The sequence below is a fragment of the Engystomops pustulosus genome, chromosome 2 (genome assembly GCF_040894005.1).
Source record: "Engystomops pustulosus chromosome 2, aEngPut4.maternal, whole genome shotgun sequence".
NCBI lineage: Eukaryota > Metazoa > Chordata > Amphibia > Anura > Leptodactylidae > Engystomops > Engystomops pustulosus.
In genome coordinates this window covers 26,648,345-26,673,455 of record NC_092412.1, presented here as the reverse complement: position 1 = coordinate 26,673,455, position 25,111 = coordinate 26,648,345, and the positions used below count along the sequence as shown (strand labels likewise).

The 25,111-nt window shown below is 44.3% G+C and overlaps 1 protein-coding gene across 2 annotated transcripts in view; it reads left to right on the top strand.

The window, feature by feature from the left end:
- NOX4 (NADPH oxidase 4) overlaps window positions 1-25,111 on the top strand; it is a 151,739-nt gene that overhangs the window by 60,953 nt on the left and 65,675 nt on the right. The window contains exons 10-12 of one of the 2 annotated variants that reach the window (XM_072134090.1): window positions 1,793-1,957; window positions 2,328-2,390; window positions 18,886-18,946. In XM_072134090.1, the coding sequence (XP_071990191.1) occupies window positions 1,793-1,957; window positions 2,328-2,390; window positions 18,886-18,946 (289 nt within the window). The remainder of the gene's footprint in view (window positions 1-1,792; window positions 1,958-2,327; window positions 2,391-18,885; window positions 18,947-25,111) is intronic. The other variant, XM_072134091.1, reaches the window with a different exon arrangement.

Below are 25,111 nucleotides of genomic sequence, written 5' to 3'. Positions count from 1 at the left end.
ACAATTGTTGATTAAAATTGGAAAGATGTGCAACCGGTAGATGGGCCAAAAAAAAAACCTTGACCTCTCTATAAAGATATTCCATTGGCTTGACTTTTTTTGAATAGTTTTTCAAGAAAAAGAAAGCTCTTAAAGAGAATCTATCACCAGCCGCACGGCTCTTAAACCCACAAACATACCTTATAGAGGCTGTTAGGTGTTCTCTAGGCATGTCCTTATAACGGTCCAAAGCTGCCTTTGTGCTGAAGAATAAAGTTATATGCATGGAGAGGTGTGGAGATGTACCAGTCAGGGGGGTGGAGTTTGGGATACAGGAGTCAAGCGCTCATCCACCCTCCAGGCCGTCTCGTCATGTAAACCCCACCTTCTTCCCTCCTTTGAGCAATTACCTGTTATGCCTCCTGGATCTCCGGCGCCTTCCTGTCCTCCAGCGCTCTGGATGTGCAGTGCTCCTGTTATCTCTCCTCTGGCCCTGCATGTACCTGGAGGCACAAGCATGCACTGTGCATGTGCTGCCTGCGATACACTTTGGAACCACTTACCAGCTAACTGGCTGATCCGCTGCCATGACGTGCACATGGCACGAATATGGCTCGAAGAAAAGCCTCGGAGATCCAGGGGGCAAGGCAGATATCGGCTCGACAGAGGGAAGGAGGTGGTGCTTACATGATGAGGTGGCCTGGAGGGTGGATGAGCGCTTGACTCCTGTACCCCTAGCTCCACCCCCTTGACTGATACCTCTCCGTGGATATAACTTTATTTTTAGGATAAAGGCAGCTTTGGACCATTATAAGAACATGCCTAGAGAAGACTTAACAGTTACTATAAGGTATGTTTGTGGGTTTAAGAGCTGTGCGGTGGATGACAAGTTCTATTTAAGCTTTGTATACACCTTCAACCGGTATAAGACTAATGGTCATTGTCCCTCACATCTTCCTAAACATGAACTATTGATTGGGCCAACTATGAATATGTTGTCCATGGAATCATTGAGTAGAATCGAAACTCTCTGCCAGCACTTTATATTACTCGAGAAACTAAGGATCGATCACGTTCAAATTCAAAATGTAATATCCCAGTCATAGTTAAATGCATCAGGTCATGGGCAGAACCTATTAAAATTGATGAGATGATCTGAGATTACTATGACCACCCTAAGGGGCTTTCTTTAGCCTAGAGGACACTTGGAGTTGACCCTCACCTTATCTCCAGCACTTTGAATTTAATGATGAGACTGCTTGTTCAGGTGACCCAGATCATTACATCTGGCCTAGGGATTTAAAGGAATAGTTCACAATTATATTAGAAAGTTGTCCATGGGTTGTGTCTAGTTTTGTAAGTTAATTTGGAGTACAATGATCTACCTGAGGGTATCTGCACCATTGTGTCTAGAAGAACATTGAAGTGTGCATTTTTCTAGCTGGCGGTCCATCTGCTTAAGAGCTGACAACGAAGCTAAGTGTCATCATGTGGTGCTCCGTGTCATGTTCCATCTTGAGATTCTTAACTAGTGAAGTGTTCCACTCAACCGAAACTTATCACTGAATCTTGGAAGTGATGAATCACAAGTAAGAGTGATGGACCACAGTGATGGTCTAATGCATGTCATCTAAGATTCTACGAGACGTCACTATTCCAAGTTTGTGGTCTCATGGACTTATGGGTTTCCAAAAATGTAATGCCCACAACTGTTGATGACCATATATAGACTACACCGCTTCATTTGTATTCAAGCCTATTCAATTGTAGAAGCATTTTTTCAAAATGACCCTCTAAGTTCATCTCTCCGTAGACCTGGCTTTGGATTTCAGCACCTTTATGCTTGTATTGTGCCGAACGACTATATCGTTATTTCCGGAGCACGAAGCCAGTAACCATCACCTCTGTCATACAGCATCCTTGTAATGTCATTGAAATCAGAATGATTAAAGATCACTTTAAGGCGCGGCCTGGTCAGGTGAGTACAATGGAAACCTAACTTTTGGTTGGGGACCAACCTCAATCTCCGAAACCTAGCTTTTGCTAGCAACCTCAATCTCCTGCAAAAATCATATGGACATAGAGTTGCTGCCAATCTGGGTCTGTATCAGGTACACAGCAAACACAGCATCGAGTTCCATCAGCAAGTTAAAATCACTATGTTTAGTGCCCCCTAGTGGTGGCAGCAGGAACCCATAATTTGAATCTAGAACTTTTGAACTGTGTTTAGTGGGAGTTCTGTAGACTGAATCCTAATACATTCTATAATGGGTTGGTGCTGGAGCAAGTGTATTTGTTAGCTACACCTTTACCGTCTTGTAACCCTGTATACTTTTTGCTCTTCCTAGTACATCGTTCTACAATGCCCACGGGTATCTGCTCTGGAAAACCATCCTTTCACACTGACAATGGTAAGTGCTACTTTATCATTTGCAGACATTGAATTTTTGAATGTTTTTGTGATCCACACAAAGGCGCCATGCGGTTTCCAAAACAACAAAAAAAAAACCTGTCCTACAGTGTTCTAAGATTACTGACCTTACAATGGCCCCATAGTATACAATGGTGCAGAGAAGGAGACAGAGAACACTGTGCAACTGTGATATATTAGTCGTTTTCTCTATTTCTCAAAACACCTTGGATATGGACCTGGGTTCAAGTCCCAGGGTCAACATCTGCAAAGATTTTGTATGTTCTCTCCGTGTTTGCGTGGGTTTCCTCCATGGCCTCCGGTTTCCTCCCACACTCCAAAACATACTAGTAGGCTGGTTAGATTGTGAGCCCCATTGGGGACAGGGACTGATCTGGCAAGCTCTGCGTAATCTGTGTGCGCTATATAAATAAAGAATTATTTTTTGTATATAGTCATTGGTGCCCAGAAGATTGCAATATGCACGATTGCTGTCTTGTTACCATTATAGTGTTCAGTCTATATGGCCCTCACATGATACAGAGAAAATAAGTGCCATGGTTGGGGAGCCACAACAGGTGGACCCTCAGAAGCCCAAGAAGCCCCAGAAAAGGTATTTTGGAAAAAGGGGCAGATTAGCCTTTTTTTGGGCCTCTTAGACATAATTTTGCTTTGGGGCTCCAGAAATAACAAATCTCCCCAATTACCAAAACTGTTGCAAAGCAAGGCTGAGGGGAATAACAATGTGGCAGATTTATCTTAGTCTGATGAGTTTTTGGTTTGTATTTTCTTGCTAACTGTTAACATTGATTTTGCGACTAAAAATATAATTGCACAAAATTACACCAGTCCAGACCATGCATAGAAAAGCCAGCGGTATGAGTTGTGCAAAAATTTGCACCTAAAAAGTTTCAAACCTGCATTTGACACTAAGATAGAACTACATTGACAAATTACGCACAAAATATACTCATTGGGGGCCCCAAAAAGAGCTCAGGGAAAGGAAAAAAGATAAATGAGCCCCCAATAACTACTTGTCCTGCTCCAGCGTTCCATTCCACTTCCTGTGCTCTGGTCATTGTGATAACACCCCAATAAGGCCAAAAGTATTGGTGGCCACTAGACCACTGCTCCCTTCCAAAGTGGATGTTCACAGTGAGTAGCATTTTTGCCTCTCCTGCCCAACAGAGGTTTTGGGACACATTTGGCAAATCTGAAACCCTAAGTTTAATTAGTAGGGAGTCGATATTTCAAATTTTATCGGCATCACTAAGAGCTGGGGGTGAAGGGTTAAAGCATACCTCCCATCCATCCCAAAAACAGCTGGACAGTACTAGTTTTTGGCTGTCCAAATATGTGCCAAAACTAATTACAGTGGTATTACAGAGACCCAGCATTAGTAAGGTGCCTCTGCCTCTTCTGCTTTGTGTAGCGGAGCCGGCAGGCGCAATGTGATGATGTCATCTGCCAGCTTCAGAGCTACATACAGCAGAAGGAAAGAAGAGAGGAGCTGCTTAGGGGGAATGGTGGAAGGTGAATATATGTATTTATTATTTTACTGTGGTGGGGTGTGGAAATAAGACTGGGAGTTGCTGAGGGGTAAAATAAGAGGAGGAGCTGCTGGGGGAGTAAAATAAGAGGGGGTGGGTAACATAAGAGGGGGGACTGCTGGGGGCCACAATATGATGGGTCTTTCTATTTTATAGGAGAAGCTGGGGGCACAATGTCAGAGGGACTACAATGTGACAGGGAGCGGGGGGACACAATGTAAGGGGAAGAGGGAGGGCATTAAGGGGGGAAATTATACTTTGTGGGGGTGGAGTAAAGGGTGGAGCACAAGGCATGGCTTAGGGCCCTAAAAACTCCTTCTTTTGGCCCTGTTTCTCTGCTAGAAAAGTTGGGAGTTATGGTTGAACGTTGGCTGCATCCCACCACTGTGTGGTCTCTCCGGAGCTATCCTATGTGATGCGTTAGTCAATCAACCCCATCATAGTCTATAATGTCATCCATTTATCCTATAAATTGTGAAAATTTCATTCTAAATATGGGAGATGGAGGCTTGTAGCGGCCTAATTTATTGAACAAAAAAGACCAAATAAAAACTAAACTATTTTTGACACCGGTGCAGTGCCCAGTAGATCCTATTTTTGGTGCAACGTCTTCGAAGCCTATAAAACTTACCCCCTCCCTACTTTCCAAAGTTGTACCTGACCTGTCGAAATGGGAAACCCAAAAAATGAGTATTATTTTCATGTAATTTATGGACAACGTAAAATGTGATCAATAAATGTTCCATGAAGAAGAGCCACCATCATCTGTAATTCTTGGTCCTATAGGCTGCTATTAATCCAGTGCATGAAGCCGTCACCTAATGGATAATGAATAGGAAGTGTCATCAGATGTAATTACTGTTATTTCCATTTCCAATCTTAGAAAGAGTCCTCCTTCCAGATGTTGTTTGTAGGTCACAGTTTAGCCGTAGGCTGCGTGAGGTTACGGTTTTGACAGTCCATTCTTTACGGTATTACTCATTACACGGTAACCTGCTACATAGCATTGAGTGATTACGTGTGTTCTCCAGTAGACATCCAGCCGTGTTAAATATATAAATGTTGAGGACCAATGACATTTATTGACACTAATGGATTTTGGAACGTAACCGCCGAAAGAAAAATCTAGTTTTATTACATTATTTTCAGAAGCAAATAGGTAGGGAGGCAGTTTCAGTACAAATCACTGCATCGTGTAGGGGACTTTCTAAGCTTTTCTAGAAATACCTCTTCTTTATCTCAATGATGTGACATTATCGAGAAAATTTAAATGAGCTTCTCAGAGCACTAGGGGTGGGGCCATATCCACCGGTGCACCCATTTTCTTCTTTCTGTGCTGAATATTACTATACAGATCCACATCTTTAGATGGCGATTGAAATAACGCACAAAAAAGGGTGTTGAAAATCGAAGACAGAAGTAGCAATGTATATTGCCCCGCACCCAATGAACCCAGAGGCTTATTTGCATAAGGAAATGAACACATTTTTTTCTAAACAGATCATTATGCCAATGAACCAGAAGGGGCCAAGGGGGTGTTACCTTAGCCCCTTCATACTGTTTGACAGTGCAAGAGCACTTACCCACTCCCCTTGCTTCTCGAGTACTCACCCGCTATCTCTGCCTGTTGCAATCTCACACAGTGGGAGGGGGGAAGTGCTCCTTCACAGTGTAACAACCTGTGAAGCTGCAGCACAGAGTGGATACAGTAATGGCTGAACAGACTATTCCTTACCCGGTAATTGGCTGAGCAGGGACTTCCCTACCGAGTGATTGGCTGAGAAGACTTTTCCATACCAACTGATTGGCTGAGCAGAGTTTTCCCTACCCAATGATTGACTGAGCAGGCACTTCCTTATACAATGATTAGCTGAGCAGGTTTTTCCCTACCCATTCATTGGCTGAGCAGGTGCTTTCCATGTTAGTGATTGGCTGAGCAGGTGCTTTTCATGCTAGTGATTGGCTGAGCAGGCACTTTCCGTTCCAGTGATTGTCTGAGCAGGCACTTTCCTTTGCAGTGATTGGCTGAGCAGGCACTTTCCTTTGCAGTGATTGGCTGAGCAGGTCCTTTTCTTTCCAGTGATTGGCTGAGCGGGCACTTTCCTTGCCATTGATTGGCTGAGCAGGCACTTTCCATGCCAGTGATTGGCTAAGCAGGCACTTTCCTTTCCAGTGATTGCTATTTGTCAGAATGTGACCACAGAGTTGCATCCCAGTAGTTATGACCCATTAGGCACCCAGTAATTATCAGAATGGGAGTTTTGCTTTTGTTTGAACCCTTTCTAAGCCCCTAAACATCCCCATGCAATCCCTTTAATTGCGGCTACACTTCCGTTTTCAGATTGTGAATGTATTCCTGGCTTTAAATATTTTCTGCTCCTGCCCTTGAGTGGTTTAATTCATGTGACTAGAAAAACAATTGCCTCTTCTATTACTATTCATCTGAAAGAATGGGCCACCGGCTCTAGTGCCAAAACTGTAAATTTCCCTGGCAAAGTGGCATTAAAAGTGACTACGGAAGGATGATAGATTTTCTGTAAAAACGGCAAACATCTGCTTTCTGGGCCTGGACAATTTGCATAATTAAACACTCGCTAATTGCAGGAGGCTCTGATTTAAAGGCGGCGTAATGTATGCGCGGGATGCGCTGTCCTCTAGGATTCGGAGAAGGCGGGTTATATAGTGGCCTCCCATTCCAAACACGACATGGTCTCATCCCTCATCCAGAAAGAAATACTGCCCACATATGGATCAAAATTGTTACATTCTGTCACAAAGGAAATGTTATTTATTCCTCGTTAGGAGCAAAAAATTGCTAAAAATGTGCAATAAACCAGACAGCACAAACAGATTATTAAGGCAAAAGCTCTATAAAACATGTTCAGGTAATAAGCAACCTGGAGGAGAAGGCCACTGATCCAGAACTAGTGTTCTGGATCATCTGTCCCTATAAGCACTAAGAAAGTGCGAAAAAAGCGCCTGCATCTTATATTCTGATAAGGAGGATCCAGCACTGCCAGATGCTCCTGACTGCTGTCCTGATAATTGGGTGAAGCACTCATAAAGCTGTTAGTAAATCAATAAAGCAGAGCTATGAGTGTGTGAGTGGAAGGATGTATCAGAGCTGTGTGTGAGTGAATGGATGTATCAGAGCATGTGTGTGAGTGAATGGATGTATCAAAGCTGTGTGTGAGTGAATGGATGTATCAAAGCTGTGTGGGAGTGAATGGATGTATCAAAGCTGTGTGGGAGTGAATGGATGTATCACAGCCATGGGATTGAATTGATGTATCAGAGCTGTGTGTAAGTGAATGGAGGTATCAGAGCCATGTGCGAGTGAATGGATGTGTCAGAGGTTTGTGCAAGTGAACGGATGTATCAGAGCCGTGTGTGAGTAAATGGATGTATCAGAGCTGTGTGTGAGTGAATGGATAAATCAGAGCCATGTGTGAGTGAATGTATGAATCAGAGCTGTTTGTGAGTGAATGGATGAATCAGAGCTGTATGCAAGTGAATGGATGTATCAGAGCCATGTATGTATGAGTGAATGGATGTATCAGAGCTGTGTGCAAGTGAATGGATAAATCATAGCTGTGTGTAAGTGAATGGATAAATCAGAGCCGTGTGTGATTGTATGGATAAATCAGAGCTGTGTGTAAGTGAATGGATGTATCAGAGCCATGTGTGAGTGAATGTATGAATCAGAGCTGTTTGTGAGTGAATGGATGAATCCGAGCTGTGTGCAAGTGAATGGATGTATCAGAGCCATGTATGTATGAGTGAATGGATGTATCAGAGCTGTGTGCAAGTGAATGGATGTATCAGAGGCATGCGTGAGTGAATATGTGTAGCAGTGCCGTGTGTGTGAATGGATGTATCAGAGCTGTGTGTGAGTAAATGGATGCATCACAGCCATGTGATTGAATGGATGTATAAGAGCTATGTGTGAGTGAATGGATGTATCACAGCCATGTGTGAGTGAATGGATGTATCACAGCCATGTGTGAGTGAATGGATGTATCACAGCCATGTGTGAGTGAATGGATGTATCACAGCCGTGTGTGAGTGAATGGATGTATCACAGCCGTGTGTGAGTGAATGGATGTATCACAGCCGTGTGTGAGTGAATGGATGTATCACAGCCGTGTGTGAGTGAATGGATGTATCAAAGCTGTGTGTGAGTGAATGGATGTATCAGAGCTGTGTGTGTGTGTGAATGGATGCAGCAGTGCTGTTTGTGCTGTGCTTATGTGTGACCAACAGGGAATTTTTAATTTGTGTCAAATTTATTTTTTTTCCTTTTTTTTCGGATGACTAAATCTGGACTGCGTCTTGTAGTAAGGTGTGTCTTATAGTCCTGAAAATATGGTATATTTGTAAATTACCAGGGCACCCTTTTATTTTAGGAATATATCTAATAGGGTAATAGGGGAGAGGCCTATTTTTAAAGCTATGTCTGCGGCATGGCCACCATATTGATTGCTGCCATATTGGACAAAAGGCAGGAATCTTTATTAGGAAGGTAGTCATGCAGCATATTAAAGAAGACCAGAATCATCTCACAAATTGATTGCTGCAATCAGATCTGCAATATATGTTGTGGTTCAAAGGTTATAAGAGCCCGCTGTAGAGCAGGTTGGACTTGCTGCAGCGAAGTACCACCAGGTCGCTCCACAGGCACAACTTTGTCCCCGGTGGCTGCCAAGGTTTAGTACTGAGTCATAAGGCAAAACCATGGTCAGGGACAAGCAGGAGGTCAGGACACGCAGTACAGGCAGGGGTGTACCAAGCCTGTCTGCTGCCTGAGGCGAGCCATAGAGAGACGCCCCCCCCCCCCATATATGTAATATATCAGGGAATGTCAGGACCAGATCCATCATATTGGTTTGATGTAAAAATAAAGAAATGCAAAATGCATACAGCATATCGCCATGTAGTATAAAATGCATACAGCGTACCGCCATGTAGTATAAAATGCATACAGCGTACCGCCATGTAGTACAAAATGCATACAGCGTATCGCCATGTAGTATAAAATACATACAGCCTGCCGCCATGTAGAATAAAATGCATACAGCGTACAGCCATGTAGTATAAAATCCATACAGCATACCCCCATGTAGTATAAAATACATACAGCCTGCCGCCATATAGAATAAAATGCATACAGCGTACCACCATGTAGTATAAAATGCATACAGCGTATCGCCATGTAGTATAAAATGCATACAGCCTGCCGCCCTGTAGAGTAAGATAGATGCAGCGAACCACCAAGTAGTATAAAATGCATACAGCGTGCCACCATGAAGTATAAAATGCATACAGCATGCCGCCATGTAGAATAAAATGCATACAGAGTACCACCATGTAGAATAAAATGCATACAGCGTGCTGCCATGTAGAATAAGATAGATACAGCATACCGTCATGTAGTATAAAATGCATACAATGTGCTGCCATGTAGTACAAAATATAAGTTCTATAAATATTACAAACACAGCATATACATACAGTATATATACACATATACAGTCGATACAGCATATACACACACTGCACATACATATAGCAAATATACACACATATTCATATATACACACACGCATATACATATATACACACTCACACGCATATACACACACGCATATATACATATATACACACAAGCATATTCACATATACACACACAAATATACACATATCCACACAAATATACACATACACATATATACACACACATATATACATATACACACATATATACATATACACACACACATATACATATACACACACATAAAATGCCATTACCTTTCTTTTATGGTCTTGGTAAGTTCTGCCTTGTCCTGCGGCAGCGGTGGATGGTTTCAGGCCGGGAGCGACGATAGGAAGGAGGGAGAGTCGGGACCGCGGGAGCGAAGGGGAAGGGTGGTCGGAGCCAGGAGCCAGCAGCCCAGCAGCGAGGGTTTGGGAAGGGGGGTTTGAAAGTCGGGGCCGCGGGAGAAGGGTCGAAGCCGGGAGCTTAGTTTGGGGGGAGTGGAGCTGGGACCGCGGGAGCGGGGTCGGGAGCTTGGGCTGGGGGAGTGCAGCCGGGACCGCGGGGTCAGTGCCGGGAGCTTTCGTTGGGGGGACCGCAGCCGGGACCGCGGGAGCGGAGTCGGGGTCCGGAGCTTGGGCTGGGGGGAGGGGAGCAGGTATGGGGGTAGCGTCGGAGTGTGGGGGGCGGAAGCATGCTGGGAGCAGAGGTATGCGCGCAGGAGTGTGGGCCAGTGGCCGGAAGCACGGAGCTGGAGAGAGCACTGGAGTGCCGCAACCACGGCGCACAGTGCCAGCGGGGAGCATGGTCCCAGACGGAGGGCAGCATTGCGGTCCTGTCCGGCGACAGCGGGGGTCAGGGACACGGTGCCAGCGGCGGTGGGGAACTCGATGGCGGCTGACGGGGAGTGGGAGCACGGTGCCGCCCCCTCGTCAGGCAGGAGGCGCGCCGCCTGAGGCGAGATGCTCAACTTGCCTCATGGCAGGTGCGCCCCTGAGTACAGGATCAGAGTCAGAGACGTAGCGGTAGGTCAGGACAGGCAGCACAGGAGAGAAGTCAGGAATGGAACCGGGGCTACAACGGGAAATGAGGATAATCGCAAAGAGCAAGGAATAGAGTTTTCTCTCAGGCATAGAAACACAAAGATACGGCAGGGGACACAGGAAGGGGCCGGACATTAAACAGAAAAGGCCAACCTGCCAGCGCCAATTATCAGCGCACTGGCCCTTTAAATCCCCTGAAGCTGGCACGTGCAGCCAGGGCCAGATTAAGGGTCCCAGTGCTATGGAGCACCTCATTTAGGATGGGGCCCCCCAGCTCGTTAGCCAATGCGGGGCCCCCTCCCACAACAATATAAGTAAAAAGATATCTGTCACGGGTGCTCCCGCGATCCCTGTCTCGGATCGCGGGCGCATCCGTGCACCCCCGTTTGCCCCCGCTGCAGGCCGGTCTCTGCACTCACCTCTCCCGGCTCCTGCTCTTCCCCGGACTTTCGGCTCCTGCCGAAAATTTAAAGGGCCTGCGCACCGTTAATTGGTGCACTGGCTGAACCTCACCTTTAAGAATCCTGCCTCTTCCTGTGTCCCCTGCCGGATCTTTGTGCCTCTTAGCCTTAGAGAAAGCTTCCAAGCGAGTACTCCTGCGTTCCTGTGTATTCCTGTGTGTTCCCGCTCCTGAGTCCTGTGTTGCCGTGTTACCTGAGTTCCTCCGTGTTGCTGTGTTCCGTGTGCCTGTGTTCCCGTTCCCACCTGCCTGGACCTCCTGTTGCTGACCCCGGACTTGGACCTGACGTTGCATCTCTGCCGCCTGCCCTGACCCTGTGCCTGGACCCGTCTACGAGATTGTCATCCGCTAAGGTACCTCGGCTGCCACCGTGGGCTAGTCACACCTGGGAACAACCTAGTGGTATCCTGCCGCAGCAAGTCCAACCCGCTTTGCGGCGGTCTCTGGTGAATACCAGGTGCCGCTAGGCTCCGGTTCCAGGTGTTGGCTAGTTACATCTCCCGCGGTGGTCCAGAGGATCCACTGATCCTAACAATATCACATAGTTACAGTTTCAAAGCTCTAGAGACATTAGAAACAATGGTATCTTTAGTTTTAGATAATTTGCTACTTTTACTAAACCATTTCCAATTTTGGTCCATGACAAGCTAAAAAATACTCCCGCCATATTATTACCGAATAATCATGCCACAAAACTGTTACCAAATAAAAGTACCATAAGACCAAAATTCCAAACAATAGCGCTACTATTTGCAAAGGATACCTCGAAACTGACCCACAGGATTACCACAACGTGACCAGTATTACCAATAATATACCACATATGAACTCCATTTACTGATGATCTTTACCGCCATATTGTTATTATAAAAACACCAACCAGCACAGGACAATATCACTAACGACACCTCTGTACCAGGCCCAAATAATAACATTACATCATGATTGTCACCACTACATAATGACTGGATAATACTGCAATACTACATAATAACCTACACACGCAGACCAGTATCTACCAGCATATAGTAGTAGTATCCCTCACACCACAACTGACCACACTGTGCCCCCACATATATCATATATACCCCTCACACCATAACTGACCACACTGTGCCCCCACATATATCATATATACCCCTCATACCACAACTGACCACACTGTGCCCCCACATATATCATATATACCCCTCACACCACAACTGACCACACTGTGCCCCCACATATATCATATATACCCCTCACACCACAACTGACCACACTGTGCCCCCTCATATATCATATATACCCCTCACACCACAACTGACCACACTGTACCCCCACATATATCATATATACCCCTCACACCACAACTGACCACACTGTGCCCCCACATATATCATATATACCCCTCACACCACAACTGACCACACTGTACCCCCACATATATCATATATACCCCTCACACCACAACTGACTACACTGTACCCCCACATATATCATATATACCCCTCACACCACAACTGACCACACTGTACCCCCACATATATCATATATACCCCTCAAACCACAACTGACCACACTGTGCCCCCACATATATCATATATATCCCTCACACCATAACTGACCACACTGTACCCCCACATATATCATATATACCCCTCAAACCACAACTGACCACACTGTACCCCACATATATCATTTATACCCCTCACACCACAACTGACCACACTGTACCCCCACATATATCATATATACCCCTCACACCACAACTGACCACACTGTGCCCCCACATATATCATATATACCCCTCAAACCACAACTGACCACACTGTGCCCCCACATATATCATATATATATCCCTCACACCATAACTGACCACACTGTACCCCACATATATCATTTATACCCCTCACACCACAACTGACCACACTGTACCCCCACATAGATCATATATACCCCTCACACCACAACTGACCACACTGTGCCCCCACATATATCATATATACCCCTCAAACCACAACTGACCACACTGTACCCCCACATATATCATATATACCCCTCACACCACAACTGACTACACTGTGCTTCCACATATATCATATATACCCCTCACACCACAACTGACCACACTGTGCTTCCACATATATCATATATACCCCTCACACCACAACTGCCCACACTGTGCCCCCACATATATCATATATACCCCTCACACCCACTCCAAAATATCCAATGTAAGGTGAAACAAGTAGTCTTCTTTATTCCATGTTTAAGCAAGAGTACAATAAAGTAGAGCGATGTTTTGGCTCACAGGGAGCCTTTATCAAGCTTGATAAATAAGAAAACGCTGAAAACCATAACAATAACTGATGACAATAACCCCACACCACAATGCTGGCTCACTGTAGACACTAGGAATATAACAGGACATGTACAGTACAAGCTCAGAGATGTCTCACACTAGAAGGTTAGTCAGTTAATACATTACCGGTACTGCAGAAGTGGCGTCTAGTACCTCACAGGTGACTTCTACTTCTTCTACTTCAGGGCCAGAATCGACGTAACCTATGGCTGAAGAATCTTCCACCAGATGTCTTTTGCTCCTGGCAGCGCATACCCCACACTGTTCACCTAAAAATACCACAGTTACTCACAGTATAATGTCACCTGGATAACAGAAATATGCCCCCCCCCCAAATATACCCCACAATAAAACCTCTGTGTTCCCTGCATATATTACTATACTACAGACCCTGAGTAATACTGTACCCCTAATTATATGTCACCCCCCCATTACACAATATATGGTTCCCCCATGACTTCATTTATATATTGCCCCCTTTAATGAATTAATTTACAGATTTATGGCCCTTTCTAATATACTGGGGCGCCACATGAATTTTAGAGACTGGACCCTCTAATTTAATTATTTAATATACTGCCCCCCCTATTTAGTTATTTAATATACTGCCCCCTCACCCCACCCTGTGAACTATTTTACATACTGGGCCTCACCCCCAATAAATTTCATACACTGGCTTCCTCTAAACTATTTTATATTCTGCCCCCTCCATTAATTATGCAGTATACTGGGCCCCCAAATGAATTTTGTACACTTTACTCTTTGGTTCAGTAAGATCACAGGGAAACTACATTTATTCAGGTTTTATTGAGTTTTAATACATCTTAAAAAATTAAAACCTCATCACGAGTATAAGCCAAGTTTTTCAGCACAAAAAATGTGCTAAAACCTCAAACTCAGCTTATACTCGAGTCAATAAAAAAAAAGAAAGTCAAAACCCACCTTTCCTGCGGCAGGTCCGTAAACGCTGCTGACGGAACAAGAGAAGCACAGGAAAGGTGCATTTTGACTTTCTTTTTTTGAGTGCTACAAGGGGCAGGAGCTGGCTATATTCGGGGGCAGGAGCTGGCTATATATACGGGGGCAGGAGCTGGCTATATATACGGGGGCAGGAGCTGGCTATATATACGGGGGCAGGAGCTGGCTATATACGGGGGCAGGAGGAAGGATATATACGGGGGCAGGAGGAAGGATATATACGGGGGCAGGAGGAAGGATATATACGGGGGCAGGAGGAAGGCTATATACGGGGCCAGGAGCTGGCTATATACGGGGCAGGAGCTGGCTATATATGGGGGGGCAGGAGGAAGGCTATATACGGGGGCAGGAGCTGGCTATATACGGGGGCAGGAGGAAGGCTATATAGGGGCAGGAGCTGGCTATATATAGGGGGCAGGAGCTGGCTATATACTGGGGCAGGAGGAAGGCTTTATAGGGGCAGGAGCTGGCTATATAAGGGCAGGAGGAAGGCTAAACGGGGGAAGGATCTGGTTATATGTACGGGCAGGAGGAAGGCTATGCAATGGCAGGAGCTGGTTATATGTACGGGCAGGAGGAAGGCTATACAATGGCAGGAGCTGGTTATATGTACGGGCAGGAGGAAGGCTATATACGGGGCCAGGAGCTGGCTATATACAGGGGCAGGAGCTGGCTATATATGGGGGGGCAGGAGCTGGCTATATATACGGGGGCAGGAGCTGGCTATATATACGGGGGCAGGAGCTGGCTATATTCGGGGGCAGGAGCTGGCTATATACGGGGGCAGGAGGAAGGCTATATACGGGGGCAGGAGGAAGGATATATACGGGGGCAGGAGGAAGGCTATATACGGGGGCAGGAGGAAGGATATATACGGGGGCAGGAGGAAGGCTATATACGGGGCCAGGAGCTGGCTATATACGGGGGCAGGAGCTGGCTATATATGGGGGGGCAGGAGGAAGGCTATATACGGGGGCAGGAGCTGGCTATATACGGGGCAGGAGCTGGCTATATACTGGGGCAGGAGGAAGGCTTTATAGGGGCAGGAGCTGGCTATATATTCGGGGGCAGGAGCTGGCTATATTCGGGGGCAGGAGCTGGCTATATACGGGGGCAGGAGGAAGGCTATATACGGGGGCAGGAGGAAGGATATATACGGGGCAGGAGGAAGGCTATATACGGGGGCAGGAGGAAGGATATATACGGGGGCAGGAGGAAGGCTATATACGGGGGCAGGAGCTGGCTATATACGGGGGCAGGAGCTGGCTATATACGGGGGCAGGAGGAAGGCTATATAGGGGCAGGAGCTGGCTATATACGGGGCAGGAGCTGGCTATATACTGGGGCAGGAGGAAGGCTTTATAGGGGCAGGAGCTGGCTATATAAGGGCAGGAGGAAGGCTAAACGGGGGAAGGATCTGGTTATATGTACGGGCAGGAGGAAGGCTATGCAATGGCAGGAGCTGGTTATATGTACGGGCAGGAGGAAGGCTATACAATGGCAGGAGCTGGTTATATGTACGGGCAGGAGGAAGGCTATATACGGGGCCAGGAGCTGGCTATATACGGGGGCAGGAGCTGGCTATATATGGGGGGGCAGGAGGAAGGCTATATACGGGGGCAGGAGCTGGCTATACACGGGGCAGGATGAAGGCTATATAGGGGCAGGAGCTGGCTATATACGGGGCAGGAGCCGGCTATATACTGGGGCAGGAGGAAGGCTTTATAGGGGCAGGAGCTGGCTATATAAGGGCAGGAGGAAGGCTAAACGGGGGAAGGATCTGGTTATATGTACGGGCAGGAGGAAGGCTATACAATGGCAGGAGCTGGTTATATGTACGGGCAGGAGGAAGGCTATACAATGGCAGGAGCTGGTTATATGTACGGGCAGGAGGAAGGCTATACAATGGCAGGAGCTGGTTATATGTACGGGCAGGAGGAAGGCTATACAATGGCAGGAGCTGGTTATATGTACGGGCAGGAGGAAGGCTATACAATGGCAGGAGCTGGTTATATGTACGGGCAGGAGGAAGGCTATATACGGGGCCAGGAGCTGGTTATATGTACGGGCAGGAGGAAGGCTATACAATGGCAGGAGCTGGTTATATGTACGGGCAGGAGGAAGGCTATACAAGGGCAGGATCTGGTTATATATACGGGGCAGGAGGAAGGCTATACAATGGCAGGAGCTGGCTATATACGGAGGCAGGGGCAGGCTATATCGGGGGCAGGTGCTGGGTATATATGGGGGCTGGCTGGCTGTATACGGGGCAGGAGGAAGGCTATATAAGGGTTGGCTTATAATTGAGTGTATAAGGTACTGAGATGTGTGAGGAGTCATGAGCTGACGTTTTCATTGCTACCATTTTGAGGGCTGTGCGACATTTTGATCAGTTTTTATTACATTTTTTATGTGATGTAAAATTGTGTAAAAGTTGCGTTTCGGATATTTGGGCGCTATTTTCAGTAATGTGGTTCAACACCAGCAATAACCGTTTTTATATTTTGATAGATCAGATATTTTGAGATGCGCAATCCCTAATGTGTTTGTGATTTTTACTGTTTATTAAATTTAATATCAGTTCTAGGGAAGGGGGGGATTTATTTTTTATACTTTTTTTTTACTACTTTTTAGAGTACTTTAACCCTAGATGGTGTTATCATTCCTACCATATACTACAATACTACTGTATATGTATTGCAGTTTATGGCATTTTTATAAAGTATTCATTACAATGAGCCACTGGTACATTGTAACGAAACTGCAGATGCCATGCAGCCTTGGGTCTGATGAAGACCCAAGGCTATTATGGCAACCGATGATAGGAATAAAGATGGTGGCGGCGCACCTCTGTGCCATACATGTAAACCTCAGAGCGTGAGGGAGTTAATATTCTACCCCCCCCCCCCCCCCACACACACACAATTAACTATTTAATATGCTGCCCCTCCCAGAATTAACTACTTAATGCCCCCATAATAAACTATTTAATATGCTGCCCCCCATAATAAAATATTTTATATGCTGCCCCCCCCACAATTAACTATTTTATATGCTGCCCCCCCCCACAATTAACTATTTTATATGCTGCCCCCCACCATTAATTATTTAATATGCTCCCCCCACCATTAACTATTTAATATGCCCCCCCCACCATTAACTATTTAATATGCTGCCCCCCACCATAATAAACTATTTAATATGCTGCTGCCCCCCCCACACACAATTAACTATTTAATGTGCTGCCCACGACAAATTAATTATTTTAGATATTTCTGCCCCCACCATCTTTTAATACTGTTTGATAATTAAAAAAAACATTTTACTCACCTCAGGTCCCGTGTCTTGCTTCTTCTTGCCGCGTCCGGGAAGGAAGGGGTGCGCGGCCGCGCATCCCAGTTCATGGAGCGATGTGCGCCGGGGTTGTCTTCCGGCCACATCGCTCCAGTAATAGTGCTCGAGCGGCCGGAAATGGCCGCATCGAGCACTATATAGTGACGGGCAGGAGCTTCCGGTCCGGACGGACGGAGGCCCCTGCCCGACTGCCGATGGTCGAGGCCTGCCGGGGGCCACAGCAGGAGCCGGATCATTGGAGCGCCAGCCCGGGGGCCCCCAATCAATAAATTTGCATCCGGGGGCCCGGCGCTGGCACTCCAAGAGCGCCAATGATGATCCGGCTCTGCGTGCAGCCCCCGCAAAGTAAGACAAACAGCGGGGGTCCTGGGGAGCGGAGAGGGGTATGGGACCTGGGACATGGGTCGCAGACACTCTAGGCAGATACTTCATGATTCCTCTGCGCTATGAGATGCTGTGTGCTGACAGTGTGCTTAGATTATCAGGGAGCAGGTTAATCTACACTTTTATTTAGCTACTGAACATTCTATTAATATCTGACACAGAAAAAGAAAGATGAAACGGATCAGAGTCATGAGATGGATATGGAGACAGAATGACACAATCAGCTCTGCTCCTACCCTAATCAATAAAACACACAGTCAGCTCTGCTTTGCCCCCTCCCCTCGGATCCACATCTTATCTTGTTTGTAGAGCTGCTGCTGGACAGGAGGTGCCTGTGTCTGTAGGGCTCTCTATCTCCTACCCCTCCACCTGCAGTACAGGAGAAGCTATTCATGTGAGTGGAATCTGACGACCATAGTCAGAAGTTTATATTTTGGTTGTCCCTGGTTACGACCGTAAAACACCAAGACTGATAGAGACAAGATGGAATTTTTATCTGTGAAATGCTGCATTTTTGTTAATAACAGTGAATTATAGAATGTGTTATTTTGTCATCCTGAGTGCATTTAAGAATTTTGTCTTTAAAGGGGAATACCCCTTTAACCTGCTCCGGTTCCTGATTCCAACATTCACCTTTAATTTGGTATTTTTTTTTAAATTACCAATTAATATAAACTTGGAATTCCATTTGCCGTAAATACATTTTTCACCCGTTTTAGCGACCTAAGTCTATTGGTCCTCCAACCCCTACAGTAGTACATAGTAATTGTCTTACCATTTTTAGTAATTTTAAAAAATTTGTTTCCGTACAGATTTTTACATATTTCTATTTTACATATATTTTCAGTGCCCTACAGAGACAAGAGCCACATTTGCGGTTCACATAAAAGTAGTGGGAGACTGGACAGGTAAGTTTTTAAAAAAATATATGGATTATTTATTGTCTTACCTTATATACTCGAGTATAAGCCTAGTTTTTCAGCACAAAAAAATGTGCTGAAAACCCAAACTCGGCTTATACTCGAGTAAAAAATAGATAGGTTTTACCAGGTTTTTGTGGTAAAATTAGGGGCCTCGGCTTATACTTGGGTCGGCTTATACTCGAGTATATACGGTAATTTCTGTTTTTTATAATAGATTTTGTGTTGGAAATGATCCACTTTATTGTACATGTATAAGTAATGAATCGTAGCTATAGATTATTATCTTATAATTAATTAGTACTGCTCAAAGTAGTTGTTTGGACCTTCTTATGATGTTGTAATCAGACAAAAAGGTTTTTAAGTCAGAAATCCCTCAAGATTTCTGACTCAAGGAGAGTAAAAGAATGAATGGCTTTAATGACCATAAATCATTAGTATTACATTGTATTAGGCTACATTCACACACATGTATGGGGGACGTATATACGGCCGACGTATATACGGCCGATATACACTCACTGGCCACTTTATTAGGTACACCATGCTAGTAACGGGTTGGACCCCCTTTTGCCTTCAGAACTGCCTCAATTCTTCGTGGCATAGATATAACAAGGTGCTGGAAGCTCCTCAGAGATTTTGGTCCATATTGACATGATGGCATCACACAGTTGCCGCAGATTTGTCGGCTGCACATCCATGATGCGAATCTCCCGTTCCACCACATCCCAAAGATGCTCTATTGGATTGAGATCTGGTGACTGTGGAGGCCATTTGAGTACAGTGACCTCATTGTCATGTTCAAGAAACCAGTCTGAGATGATTCCAGCTTTATGCCATGGCGCATTATCCTGCTGAAAGTAGCCATCAGATGTTACAGGGTACATTGTGGTCTTAAAGGGATGGACATGGTCAGCAACAATACTCAGGTAGGCTGTGGCGTTGCTCAATTGGTACCAAGGGGCCCAAAGAGTGCCAAGAAAGTATTCCACACACCATGACACCACCAGCACCAGCCTGAACCGTTGCTACTAGGCAGGATGGATCCATGCTTTCATGTTGTTGACGCCAAATTCTGACCCTACCATCCGAATGTCGCAGCAGAAATCGAGACTCATCAGACCAGCAACGTTTTTCCAATCTTCTACTGTCCAATTTCGATGAGCTTGTGCAAATTGTAGCCTCAGTTTCCTGTTCTTAGCTGAAAGGAGTGGCACCCGGTGTGGTCTTCTGCTGCTGTAGCCCATCTGCCTCAAAGTTGGACGTACTGTGCGTTCAGAGATGCTCTTCTGCCTACCTTGGTTGTAACGGGTAGCAATTTGAGTCACTGTTGCCATTCTATCAGCTCGAACCAGTCTGCCCATTCTCCTCTGACCTCTGGCATCAACAAGGCATTTCCGCCCACTATGGTACGGCGGGCATACATTGTGTGAATGTAGCCTTACATTGTAATAAATCTTATGAGAGGAAAATGATTTCTTCTCCATTTACTTGGCTCCTCTCATGATCCCTCCCTTCCGGAAAAATTACCTTCTCTCTGAATTCAGGGCATACAGAAGGTAATACCCGCAATCAGCTATGTGTTAACCTGTCCAACCTGGACCTAGCACAAGGTTGCTACTATCGTAACCCTCTTCATGCTCCTCAATGCCATGATACCATTGAGGGTAGTGATTGGTTGGAGGTGCATGTGAATGGATGTATCAGAACTGTGTGTGAGTGATTGGATGTATCAGAGCCATGTGCGAGTGAATGGATGGAGGTGCACTCACACACAGGTCTTTGGCACACCCATCCAACCATTGATATAGGAGTAGTTATGGTTTATACCTACCCTAGTAAAGTTTTGTGATAGTGGCCAACCCCTTTAACAGGGAAATGAAGCATTGTGCTTACACATTATTGAATAAGATTTGTTTTCATGCTGTTTGAATACTACAGCAGTCACTTAAAGCATAGGAGATGGACTTTGCACAGCATATTGCACAGATCACAGCAGCATGAGGAAGCAACTTATTGCACTAATTATAGAACAACTGTAAAGTCTAAAAACTTTTGCCTAACTCTGCAAAAAGCAAAAATAAGCAATTCTCTAATATACTCTAGTTATCTATCTGCAGGTGTTTAGCCGCTAGCAGAGGTTTTACCTTGTCTCCTCCAGGCTAATCTCTATTTGCAATGCTTCCTGGTAACATGGGAAACCATATAGGACAGCTAAAGACGAGAGGAGGATTGCTGAGAGGGACTGTAAAAGAGGAAGAAAATAGTGATGTGTTTGCAAATGACAAAATGCAATGGCTCAATTAACCCCGCCGATAACCAGCTCACCGCATCCCCTTTAACCCAATTCAATCGGGTTAAAAGTAGAGAGGAATGGGGTGATTTACTGGCCTGCGGCTCCCTATTATATATTTAATAGGGAGCCGTTCAGGAGCCAGAAGAGTGGAGCCTAGTGAGCCAGCTCACTAAGAACAGTGATGTCACAAGCATGTGACTCATCACATGCTTCAGGTCAGCCAATTACAAACATGCTGTCCTGATTTATATGAATGCCCTCAGTTTTCTGGCCTTAGTGCCCTAAGCTGATGTCACAACCAGAAGCTGCCCACTTCAGGAATAGCTGGATATGATTTTATAAGAAGGAATGATACATATATCAGGCTAAATCTAAGGCTATGGTGAAGCAAGCAGCATGATACAGGTGTTGTTTGAATTGTTGTCAAACGCTTTAAGATTAGAGATGAGCGAACATGCTCGTCCGAGCTTGATGCTCGGTCGAGCATTAGGGTACTCGAGACGGCTCGTTGCTCGGACGAGTATTTCCCCTGCTCGAGATCGAGCATTTAATTAAAAAAAAACACAGTGAAGAACAATGAAGAATAGAATAAAAACAGTGAACACAGGATCATTTAAGATAAAAACACAGTGCAGAACACAGTGCAGAATAGATTACAGATGTTCGGCACATCTGCTTACTTGTCGGGAGATACGCGCCGAACGGCACGAACAAAATAGCATGTGAAGAACAATATATATGTGTGAAGAACACATTGCAGATGTATTTAAACATCTGCAATGTGTTCTTCACACACATATATATTGTTCTTCACATGCTATTTTGTTCGCGCCGTTCCGCGCGTATCTCCCGACAAGTAAGCAGATGTGCCGAACATCTGTAATCTATTCTGCACTGTGTTCTGCACTGTGTTTTTATCTTAAATGATCCTGTGTTCACTGTGTTCACTGTGTTCACTGTTTTTATTCTATTCTTCACTGTTCTTTACATCTGCTAACTTGTCGGGAGATAATATACGCGCGGAACAGTGAAGAATAGATCGCAGATGTTTGCAAATTATCAGAAGACATTATTTTTCAATTAAATAACACATTTTATTCCTGAACCATGGTCCCTTTGAAAAATGCTCGGGTCTCCCATTGACTTCAATGGGGCTCGTTACTCGAAACGAGCACTCGAGCATCTGGAAATGTTCGGCTCGAGTAACGAGCACCCGAGCATTTTAGTGCTCGCTCATCTCTATTTAAGATACAATTCCAGGCTATTATTTTTTCACAGTCCTGCAGCTCCTAACAACATATACAATTATACGATTACGCATATATCTCCAGGATTTTACCTTACATTGTGTGCAGCTTTACATTTTCGAACCTGCTGACACATTCCTTTTAGAAAACATGATTAATTAACTAATTACTATTAATAATAACATTGTAAACAGATAGTAACCGTGTTATAGATGTGCAATCTGTTACCAGGGGTCTCATATAATTAGATTGTGGATTACAGGTAAGGGCAGTCACAACGTGTCAACTTCTTAAGGTTAACCCTTAACTCGTGACTTCCGTTTCAGTCGCTTTGCTTGCTGGATGGAATTGTGATTACTATAATAATTCAGTATAATTGAAAGTTAATTATTGTTCTCCGGTCTTGGGGCTCTAAGGGGACGGTGTCAAGCAGTAGCAGGTATTTAACGGTAAAAGGTTGCATTCTGTGTCTAAGTGCTAACAAGCGGCTGCACACGTATCGACATCCTTTTTGATTAAGTGTCAGGGCATTGGATAATTTGTTCGGTGTTGAGTGATCTCCAGGGAAACGCCAGCTCTTGCGAGAGTTAAGGAATATTGAGCGGTCCTTGACTGTTACTGTGTTACAGAAGTTACTTTTGTGTGTGTAATCATAACTTATTTAATATCGTAGGGAACATTTCCACATTCATCCAACTCGACGGCTAAAGAACAGAGTAAAATCACAATCTGTTATGTTCCTATATTTCATCATTATTAGAAGTGTTCTTTTTATGCTTCATTTATTCTTAGGTACTATGGACATCTTGATCTTAAATAATATGAAAAAATGTAACCCCAAATCCATGGCAATGTATGTACTATAATATAATATAACTACTATAATAGTGTCCCCTATGTACAAGAATATAACTACTATAATACTGCCCCCTATGTACAAGAATATAACATCTATAATACTGCCCCCTATGTACAAGAATATAACTACTATAATACTGCCCCCTATGTACAAGAATATAACTACTATAATACTGCCCCTTATGTACAAGAATATAACTACTATAATACTGCCCCCTATGTACAGGAATATAACTACTATAATACTGCCTCCTATGTACAAGAATATAACTACTATAATACTGCCCCCTATGTACAGGAATATAACTACTATAATACTGCCCCCTATGTACAAGAATATAACTACTATAATACTGCCTCCTATATACAAGAATATAACTACTATAATACTGCCCCCTATGTACATGAATATAACTACAGGCAGTCCCCGGGTTACATACAAGATAGGGTCTGTAGGTTTGTTCTTAAGTTGAGTTTGTATGTAAGTCGGAACTGCATATTTTATCATTGTAAACCCAGACAGAACTTTTTTGGTCTCTGTGACAATTGGATTTTAAAAATGTTAGGTTGTCATAAGAACCAGGAGTAACACTAAAGCTTCATTACAGACACATTTGATAACTGTTACAGCTGTTTATTGTAGCTTAGGACTAAAGTAAAATAAATTACCAATATCCAGAGGTCCGTTTGTAACTAGGGGTCGTATGTAAGTCGAGTGTTCTTAAGTAGGGGACCGCCTGTACTATAATACTGCCCCCTATGTACAAGAATATAACTACTATAATACTGCCCCCTATGTACAAGAATATAACTACTATAATACTGCTCCCTATGTACAAGAATATAACTACTATAATACTGCCCCTATGTACAAGAATATAACTACTATAATACTGCCCCCTATGTACAAGAATATAACTACTATAATACTGCCCCCTATGTACAAGAATATAACTACTATAATACTGCCCCCTATGTACAGGAATAAAACTACTATAATACTGCCCCCTATGTACAAGAATATAACTACTATAATACTGCCCCCTATGTACAAGAATATAACTACTATAATATAATACTGCTCCCTATGTTCAAGAATATAACTAATATAATACTACCCCCTATGTACCAGAATATAACTACTATAATACTGCCCCTATGTACAAAAAAATAACAACTATGATACTGCCTCCTATGTACAAGAATATAACTACTATAATACTGCCCCCTATGTACAAGAATATAACTACTATAATACTGCCCCCTATGTACAAGAATATAACTACTATAATACTGCCTCCTATGTACAAGAATATAAGTACTATAATACTGCCTCCTATGTACAAGAATATAACTACTATAATACTGCCCCCTATGTACAGGAATATAACTACTATAATACTGCCCCCTATGTACAAGAATATAACTACTATAATACTGCCCCCTATGTACAAGACTACAACTACTATAATACTGCCTCCTATGTACAAGACTATAACTACTATAATACTGCCCCTTATGTACAAGAATATATAAAATATGCTGTGTAGCCATCAGTCTGTTAGTACAGGGCTGTACTTCTCATCACTCTGTACAGCTTTGTAAGTTAATAATCTGCACAGTGAATAATTAATGAGTGTTGGGGGGGGGGTCACAATTAAAACTCTTAAAGCTTAGGATTCAGAGATTTTATGGGTCACCCCATGCAGTTCCTTCCCCCCATCTACTTGCACCTTTGTTAATTACGGACTC